General features: G+C 32.5%; 1 protein-coding gene across 1 annotated transcript; it reads right to left on the bottom strand.

Moving 5' to 3' along the window:
- Nucleotides 1–8,198: 8,198 nt before the first annotated feature.
- Nucleotides 8,199–9,352, bottom strand: LOC105792034 (ethylene-responsive transcription factor 2). The gene has a single exon (XM_012620395.2). The coding sequence runs from the start codon at nucleotides 9,231–9,233 to the stop codon at nucleotides 8,409–8,411; it is 825 nt and encodes a 274-aa protein (XP_012475849.1). The 5' UTR covers nucleotides 9,234–9,352; the 3' UTR covers nucleotides 8,199–8,408.
- Between the last annotated feature and the right edge of the window lie 835 nt (nucleotides 9,353–10,187).

Below are 10,187 nucleotides of genomic sequence, written 5' to 3' on the forward strand. Positions count from 1 at the left end.
GCTGGAAAGAATCTGTCAAGAAATACACGAGATAAGTCATCCCACGTTGTAATAGAATCGGGGGGTAAGTAAAATAATCATTCTCTTGCTGTATCAACTAAAGAAAAAGGAAAGGCCTGAAGTTTGATTTTATCTTCGGTTACTCCCTGAGGTTTCATGCTTGAGCAGACCATGTGGAATTCCCTCAAGTGAGTGTGTGGATTTTCGTTCTTTAAGCCTCAAAAAGTGGGCAAAGGTGAATTAGGTCTGACTTCAACTCGAACGGGGTTTCTCCGGTTGAATAGTTGATGTATAATAGTGTTTGCTCATTAGGAGCAGCGATTAGTTGACGAATGGTTCGGTTTGCCATCCTTTCTGGTTCACTGAGGTTGTCTTCTGCTTCTTTCGTTTCAAGAAGTGGTTCAGTCTCAGGTTCAACCACTTTGACTTGTTTCCCACGTCGAATTGCCTCTGCACAAATTGCTAGGCTCAACTTTTTGACGTCGGATTCTAGGATCCCTTGTCCTAACTCAACTTCTACTTTACTTGCACGTTTAAGAGCTTCTGTCTCTTTTCGTTATACTCGTGCCAATTTCTCGATCTCTGAGTCGTATTCGAGACTCCGGATGAAGATCTGGACATGAAGACGATTTAAACAATTGTAAGTGTTGCCAGTCCCTAGCAACGGCGCCAAAACTGATTGTCGTCGATTCCACCAATATAATCCTACGCCTAATTTGTAAATTTAAGCAGTATAGGGAGTAGGGTTGATCCCTCAGAGACTGGGTTTACTGCAAATTGTTCTTCTCTTGACCTGATTTATGTCGGGGTAGTTGTCGTGCCCAAAAAGTTCGGAGGGATAAAATTTGAAACCTGAAATAAATAAAAAAATGCGTAAAAAGTAAAAGCTGAAAATAAAATAATAAAAACAGTTAAATAAATTTGAAGAAAAACTAATTAAACTTAGCTCAGCTTCAGGCACGGGTTTTTCTGTCTTTGAACTAATCCTCGAAATTAGATGAACTTCTCTTATCCAATAAGCTAGTTATAGCTACCAAGGACGCCTCGGACACCAACTCTTCCTTGTGTAAATTAGTTATGAAACATCCAATAACTAACTTTTACCGATCGAACAACCTACGAAACATTTGTGATTTAGAACTCCAGCAGTTTTGCGTTCTAGAAGAGCCTAGCTCGAACCAATACCCTCAACCACGTGGGACATTTAAATCCGGTTACTACTTCCCTTGACGGAACCAAACAGCAATCCCCACTTGGCACGCCAATGTGTTTATGGAAAACCGATTTGATACTTGATCCTTTCGGAATTCCAACTGTACGTCTAACCACACTAACTCGAATGACGTCTTTTTTAACTTAGTGTTGATTTGACTTTGTGAGTTGACGAAGTCATACTCTTAATCCGGAGAGATAATAAATATTGAAAATCAGGAGTTAAATTACTCGGGTTCGTAACTCACGGGTCTTTGACGGGGTTAACACCGACCTAAAGTTGAAAGGGGTTTAGTTAACTAAGGTTTGGGGCATATTGGAGTTGGGTATATTTGGAGAGAGTTGGAAAAATGAAAAAGAAATGTAAGCCGATGGATGCGGGTGACGCAAGGTTTGGGTGCAGTATTTCCAAAGCTGGAAACTAATAAATGGAAAAAATATAAGGAATCAATGTCAGCAAATAAATTTGCAAAAAGGAAAGACTAGATTGAATTCAAAAGATGAAAGCTTGATTGAAAACTTGATGAAAGACTTGATGATTAAATGAACAAAGTAGCCCCCTATTTATACTAGTGGCTTTACTAAATTAAGAGCCACTAGCCATAGAAAATCAATGAAATAAAATATTCCATGATATAAAAATCCCTACATAATCTCCCACTAAGTCAACATAAAATTTCAGCTAATTACATCTTGGAACAATTCTGCTTTGGCCCGCCTTCTTTGCTCCTTTCTTCAATCTAGCCCAATTGCTTCTCTTTTTTGCCTTTTGACCCCAAATTACACCCCTATATAAAATTCAATATAAAATGAAAAAATTAGTGGTGCATTCTCATAAATTGACCAATTAAATTACATAAAATATATATTTTTAGCATTTAATCAATTACAAAAACAGTTATATATTTATTCTTTTTTTCTTTTAATTTTTTTTCTATATCCATTTTACAATACATATATTTTCTTTATTAGAAGCACCGTGTTACGTTAAAGCTAAGGAATCAAACGTAACATCTAACCCTTAGAAATTATTGTCTTTACTTCCAGAAATTGCAGACGTCAAACAGTTGACAAAAGTAAAATTGTGGTTACTCGTTTTGCAGGCATTATTGCCCACTTGTTCTTCTAGTTGTTCGGCTAATATTTCAATTTGAACTACTCTTTTTTTTCCTACGGAAGTTCGGTTTGGTTAATGCATTCTGGATTGAAGAGGTGAATGGGGTTGCAAGATTGATACGAGGTTGGGGTTTATATTTTGAAATTCTGTTTAATGTTGAAGTCAAACGAGGCAACCATAAGATGTATGGATATGTCTTATAGAGTTAGACATATATGAATACTTATATTTTAGCTTTTTGTTATCTTGTACTTGTTGATTGCATGATTGGTTGAATTGGATATGTTTTGTTAATCTTGTCACTTCACCTATCATAAATATTATCACTTTTATCTTTCTGGGCTTAAAGTTTGGTTCTTACACACTCTCTCTTAACTCCCTTTTCTCCATTAATTAATTTAAGTTATTATATCATTTATGCCACAGTGTAGTTTTTTTAATTGGTAATTTTAGTTATTCACATGATATTATATCTCAAAAATCGAATTAGAAGAAATTAGATTAGTGGAACCTAGAGCGTTCACGTTTTGATTTTTGAGTTAAGATTGTGAAATTATGTTAAGTGTGTTAATTTGGCTTAGTGGATAGGTGTTGTACTTGTGTGTGTGAGGTTTTGAGTTTGAATCTTTTTCTTGAATTTTTGTTATTTTTGTCTTAACTCCTATCATTGATCATCTTGCATAAATATTATTTTCGTTACAAAAATGAGTATGTTGATTCGACTTTAACTTAACTTTTGATTTGGGTTAATGTCAAACTCTGAATAATCTAATTAGTTATCAATAAAATCTGGGTAATGGGATATTATTATTTCTTTAAAAAATTAAAAAAATTAAGTAGTTTTCCCCAAAATTCTCAAACTGCCTCTCACGTTACTATCCATTTCTACCATCATCATTATTATTATTATTATTATTATTATTGTTGTTGTTTTAATTTATTTAAAAAAATAAATAAATAGAAAGTTATCCCCAAATTATTATTTTTGCTTGTCGTCCCCCTCCCCCACTCTTTCTATTGTTGTGGTCGCTACCCGTGATGCTTTTGCAGTCAGATGTTCAGCAGCTACGTGCCCACAAAGGACGCTCGACAGTAATGTGTTCAAAAGGAGATGCTGCATCAGTGTGTCCCGGAGGCGGTTGTTGAGTAATTGGAGTTCCTCAAGTTGAGAACTGTCTTCAACCTGTGGTTAATATAAATCCTTTTCAATTACTTGCGTATCATCTCACTGTGTTAGGGGATTCAATGTTGACCAACCTTGAGATCTTGCAAAAAGCGTAACCACGCAGTGAAGAATGCCTACTGATGAACTTCAATCACGCACATCTATAAATTATTGGTGTATGACACAGTACATATTATTTTGCCTCTTATTTTTTTTTTCAAATTATTTGCAAGATGTATTTAATTAGATAATTTCTCAATTTAAAGTAATGATGGTTTTATCATTTATAGTTTCAATGCCTGGAAAGACACTTGTATTAAAATTTGGGACTATATGACATAAAGTTTGATGAAATGGTTCAACCAGAAATACTACCATTTTATTAATTCTTAGTCCTTTTCTTGAGATCAATCTTGTTAAATAAAGTCAATGATAAAAGTGGGTTACTAGAGATCAGTAATTATCTCAAACTCAGCTTGCTAGTATTCCGAGGCAAGAATGGGAATAATAATATTTGAATCAATGTCATCTAGATGTTTGAGGGGAGTTTTTGTTACTATTCAAGTGTCGGCATAGTTGGACAAGAGTTCCGGTGAAGTTTTGGTAACGTCTAATCTTCCGGTGAATTGAGAACGATAGGGTCTATTCCTTCGTTGGGATTTGGAATTGCTACTATAATGTTGGTGTCGAAAAACAACTAGGTGTGTGATTCAATCTCGTAAAAACAGCGAACGACGTGATGTTAAAAGCCTTCTATCGACGTCATACGGCCGTGTGTCAAGTTGTGTGGCAGACCGTGTGGGGGCTATTTGGGTCGTATGGGCCTCATGAGTGTGTGTTAGGTTGTGTGGGCCACACGGGCATGTGGACTCATTTTCTAAAAATTTATCCTAAGTTCGTTTATGATGTGCAATTCATAATTGGATTTTTTTATAGCGTCCATACTGCTTAATTAAGACTTGAAAACAATGTATCTGTTAATATGCTTCTATATTTGATGTGTTAAGGTACGTGAATTATATAAGTAAGATCTATGTTCTGTCAATTCAGAGGGCATGTTTCCGTTTTGCTATGTTTTGTATGAGCATATGATGTCTGAACATATTACCCTTAATAACTTAATTAACCATTAAGAATTTAATATCCATGATTGGCGATTACTTTTCTATATGATATAATTACCAAATAAGTCCATTAATTTAAGATTTCATAGCCATTTGACTATTTTAATTTTTAGAATTTAACTTTTATATCTTTTACAATTTAGTCCTTTTCAATTAATTAATTATCTAAACATTAAAATTTTCAAATCAAACTTAAATTTACCACTATAATAGCTTCGTAAATATTTAATAATAATATTTACGGGCTTGGTTTATAGAAACGAGATCCTAAAACCCTACTTTTCAAAATCACTTAATTTTAGGGACAAACCACTTGAACTTAATTATTCATTCAAATAACTTAAATTATCAAATTAAAATTTATTATAATACTATATTTGACCCGTAAATATTAAATAATAATATTTACAAACTCACTCATCAAATTTATGACCTCGAAACCGCCATTTCTGACACCACTGAAAAACGAGCTATTACAGGTAATCTGCCAACACTAGTATTTTTAAAACACATGATTTCGAATTCAAATTCTTGGTTTTAAATAAGTGTTTCTAGACTTTGGCTTTTCTAAACATTTGTGAGAGTTTTGTTAAATTTTATGTTTTCGAAACGCTTACTGAGTTTGATTAAAACAAAAGCTTTTAAACAAGTTGATGTAATTCCTCAATATATAGTCATAACTTCTAGGCCGGGTTTGGGGTGTTACACATGGTTTATTTTTTAAAAGGATAAGGAATTTTTTTTTTGCTTATTTTGAAGTCTTATTTTTTACAAGAGTTATTATTTATTCTTCTAAATTCAATTTTAAATTTGTACTAATTGTTCTTTATTGCATGTCTAACTTTTGTAATACATGTGTATAAAACAAACTTTTTCCTTATGATATTACACTAGTAACTAGAGGCGATGCTAGGGGGTTGGCACTCCTAAAAGTGAACTTCTTAGTTAAGTCCCTTTAGAAGTAATAAAATTACGAAATAATCCATAGTAAAGTTACACTTTGCCCCCAAAATATGAAAAAAATTCTATTTAGTCACTTCAAAAAATAATGGAATTATGGATTAATACATGGTAAATTACATTTTGATCTCTCAAAAATTTTATAATTCAATTCCACCCCCTAATTTTTTTTTTTGGTTTACCCATGCTAGTAACCAAATGAGGCATTAAGATCTACTTGGTCTTTTTGGGATTGATTCTTTTTCGTATCTATACTTACATTAAGCCTTTAGCTGAGTTAGTGTCATGAGTCAATCGAGTACCAACTCTATTGAGATATTAGTAAAATACATTTTTATATACAAAATAAGAAATATTAATACAATAATGTTTTTATCTTTTCATATGTTTAATAGGCATAAAGCTAAATTGAGCCCTCAACGCTTACATCGTTTGCCAATTTAGTCCTTATTCTTGTTTTTTCTTTTTTTTTCTTTTTAGCTAAGTTTAGCCCTTAACCCTTTAAAAAAAATAGTCAAATCATTTTTTAATGTAAATATGGACTAAAACATTAAATTTTAACAATATTGGTGTGACAGATCACGTGTACTTCATGTTGACATGACACTATTTATCTTATATGTCATGCCAACAAATGATTTAAAATTTATAAAATATTCCAAAAATTTTCAAAAAATAAAAATATTCATAAGTTTTCAAAAAAAAATCTCATGAAGTACATATGGCTTGTTATACGAGCTATCATGTTTAAAAATTTAACGTTTTAGTCAATACTTCCGTTAAGAAAACAATTCAACTCGTTTTTGAAAGGTTTATGGCTCATTATGACTTTTTTAAAGGTTGAAGGTTAAATTCAGCTAAAAAAGAATAAGGGTCAAATTGTTAAAAATGTAAGCATTAAAGGCTAAATTTGACATTATTCCTTTTAATCAAATAATACTATGATGGTATTTGAATTTAAGGCACATGCTTGTTAAAGTTTTAATTTTGATACTTCAATGATAGTATCATTAGATTTTATATGATTTTTAAAAGGATAATTGTTACATAAAAAATTTCACCCAGGTGTGCCATAAATCTAGTTGTCATTAATTAAGTTGGTGCCACTTGATTTGTGGCACCAAAATCAATCAAAAATTTATATTTATACTATTATTTAAACTCTTAACTAAGTTGGTGTCATGAGTTAACCGGACACCAACTTGGTTGAAAAATTACTAAATAACCCTTGTATATTTGAAATAAGTTATATTCTTATAGGGGTACTTTTGTCTTTTTACATTTTATAAAATCAATATCAAATTTTCATATGTTGAGATTTGAACCCATACCATATTGCCATTGACATCTATAAAATCTTTGGAGTGTATTTTAATGTTATTATACAAATTATTTCACTTACATTATTTGTATATATTAATAATATTGTTAATTGAGTTTTTACATACTAAAATTTCCATAATTGTGAAAGATGTGATATAATTTTTTGGTGATGGGGTTTTAAATCTTGGGAGCTGGAGATACATGATGAGATGGAATCGATGGGAGATAATTTGATGAACTGACCTTTTATTTTTGAAGATATTATATGAAAAGCATCAAATATTGTGTTTCAAAAAGAAAAAGAAAAAGAAAAAATGGTGATGGAATATGATTAAATCTAATTATAGATTGAGTCGAGTTGAGTTTGGGCCTGGTCAATGTAAAATTGTAGGTATGATTTTTAGGCTCGGTTTAGATTAATCCAAAAAATGAACTTAAAATTTGCTCAAGCTTAGCCCTAATAAAAAAAATACTAAATTTGAGTCTGGCTCGACCGGATCGTATTAAATTTTTTATATAATTTTTTTAAAAAAAAAAATACAATACACAAATACACTAAAAATATTAAAATAAATATTTATCAACAAATTAAAAATACATAAAAAAATTTATGCTTAAATAACACTAAGATAGCTACAAATTAACAAGTAAATTCCTATAAAATAGTAACAAAATTAATAATAAAACAAGAGTTATACAACATCTGAATAATAACAACAAAATAGTAGTAATATAATAGCAAATGACAACCAAACAGTAGCAAGAAAAAAATTTAGAAAAATTTAGGCTAGGCTCAAACTAAAAAAATTACCCAAGGCTCAGCTCATTTAAAAGAAAAGCATTAATTTTTTTTCCAAACTCGTTTTTTAAGACTATGGTTCTATTTAAATCCAGCTTGTATTTGGGCGTAGGCAGGTGGAATGGAGATAGAAGGAGAAGAAATGAAACATGAGATGAAGAGTTCAATAGAAAAAAGTAGTATGATGAGGGCGGATGAGTTGATAGAAGAGATGAATCCCAACTTTAGACAAAAAGTAATATTTTTATGACGAAGTTAACCAAGTATCTACTGAAGCTACCATTTTAATTTATTATTTTCAATTTTAGATACGAGTTAAATAAGTACTAAATAAATATATATTATCACACTTGTCTATGGAAGTAAGCAATTTTCACCCTATTAAACCCCCTAATCTATTATCTTGAATGGAATTCAAATCAACATTCTTGGCCGTAGATTTTTTTTATTTAATCATCACGTTGTGCAGATGCTCTACTTTAAAAAAAAAAAAAAAACTGAAGGGAATCTCGACATTTTCCATTGAAATGGGCTTCGTCTAACAGCAATGTTGACACCATTTTTATAGAAGAAACCAAAAACAAATAAACAACCCTCAATTCTGAAGAATAACTAAAACCCTCATTTTTTTTATTCTTCCGAAATTGGGAAATGCCCGGAACCTACTGCTGTTTTTACACTTTACATTAATCAACTACCATGTCTGCATTAACTGAGTAATCGTTGATTGTCATGTCTACACGATCGAACTTCGTACTTAATATCCGCTCTTGAACCCGTATCTAACCCCGCTTGGGCCACAACCGGAGCCGAGGGAGCCACCTTTCTCCTCCTTTTCGGCGACCCGTTCTCTGCGCCGAAGGATGAAGAATTAGACGGCTCAGGTGATGCCCTCTTTGATGTTACCCTCACTGGATCAGGCTCCCCGGAGTTCACCCTTAGTGGAAAATTCAACAAAGCCCTTGACCCACGCATCCTATAAGCTGCTTTATCATAAGCCAAAGCCGCATCCTCAGCTGTTTCAAAAGTACCTAACCAAACCCGAGCCCCATTTTTAGCCGGGTCCCTTATCTCAGCTGCGAACTTCCCCCACGGCCTTTGCCTAACTCCTCTGTAATGCCCCGCTTTGGCGGGAACCGCCGCCGGAACAACCGTGTTCACAGCCCTATCTACTTTCCTCACCGGTCCCTCAAATAAAATCTCTTGCGGCTCCGGTTTTATTGGAGGTAAATTCATAGAAGAGTTATCGGAGGGTGCCCATCCCACGGTTAAAGCATCTCGGAGGAACCCGAAAACGAGCATGTCTTCAGAATCGTTTTCTTTAAGAGGGAGGGCACCCCAGGTTTCAGTCAAGCATGGGTACAAGCGGTTGAAGCTTGAGGTCCTGCAAACCATGGGGAGAGCGGTGGTAGTGGTAGTGGTACAATCAATGGTAGCATCGAGTCGGAAGTCTGATGAGTCTCCGAGTAAGTGTCGGCGAATTGAGTCCAACACTGCCAAATCGGAATCGTTGCTGCTCGGATACATCTCCATAACGAAACCTGTTAAATGTCGAGTAAGTTGGTGATTCGGGGTCGGTGTTGTATTAGAAAAAGAAAAAAGGAGAGGAATGTCGAGAAATTAGGAGTCTGAAACCTTGTTTGGCAAAGACGAAGGAGGAGGTGGGTTTATATAGGGAAATGAAATCAGATGCACGAATTTGGGTTGGCGGATTTTACCGTTTTGATTTTATTATTATTTTTCTATCATAATAATAGTGGGGCTTAATTTTATTACAGTTCAAGTTTTTATGGATGAATAGGATTTAGGAACCAGCTTCTTAGACACGTGATACATAATCTTGTATTTAAAAATTTATTATTATATTTTTTGAAAAAATTAGATTATAATTTAGAATATGACATTTACATTAATGTATAGTAGTTGTAATCACAATTCTCAAATAACTAATTTTAGATCACGACAAATTATATAAAATATTGAATCATAACATGCTAAACATACCACAAATCATATGCATTTATTTTTGTTTTTGCCAAATTATATGCATTTATCTTTTAAAATGATAAAGACTATTTAATATAGAATCATATTCCTAATCCTTTCTAAATAAGAAACTCTTTCCTGAAAGAATATCATAGGTCAAACCCAGGGTCATCATATATCATATTTGTGTCATAGTTAATAAAATAAAATAATTAATTACTTTAATCTTTAATTAATTAAATTAATATGAGATTGAATAATAAAGAATTCTTGTAGAACCATTTAAATTCTACAATATCTCTCTTATTCAAGTGATTGAAGAAAAAGTCCATAAATCTTTGCAAAAAATTTAAACAACATGAAGAATTTTCACAAATTCCATATTAGTTTTGAAGAAAAGTTACTTTTGATCTAGTTCAACCGCATAGAGGGAGTCAAAATATGTTTCTGAATAAAAATATATATATTTCGATCCAAGTCAACACGACACTTAAAACAATT

Source organism: Gossypium raimondii, chromosome 8 (assembly GCF_025698545.1).
Source record: "Gossypium raimondii isolate GPD5lz chromosome 8, ASM2569854v1, whole genome shotgun sequence".
NCBI classification, from domain to species: Eukaryota; Viridiplantae; Streptophyta; class Magnoliopsida; order Malvales; family Malvaceae; genus Gossypium; species Gossypium raimondii.

What these genes read in the sequence shown, in the direction of transcription:
- LOC105792034 (XM_012620395.2), bottom strand. Translation starts at nt 9,233, where the DNA reads ATGGAGATGTATCCGAGCAGCAACGATTCCGATTTGGCAGTGTTGGAC.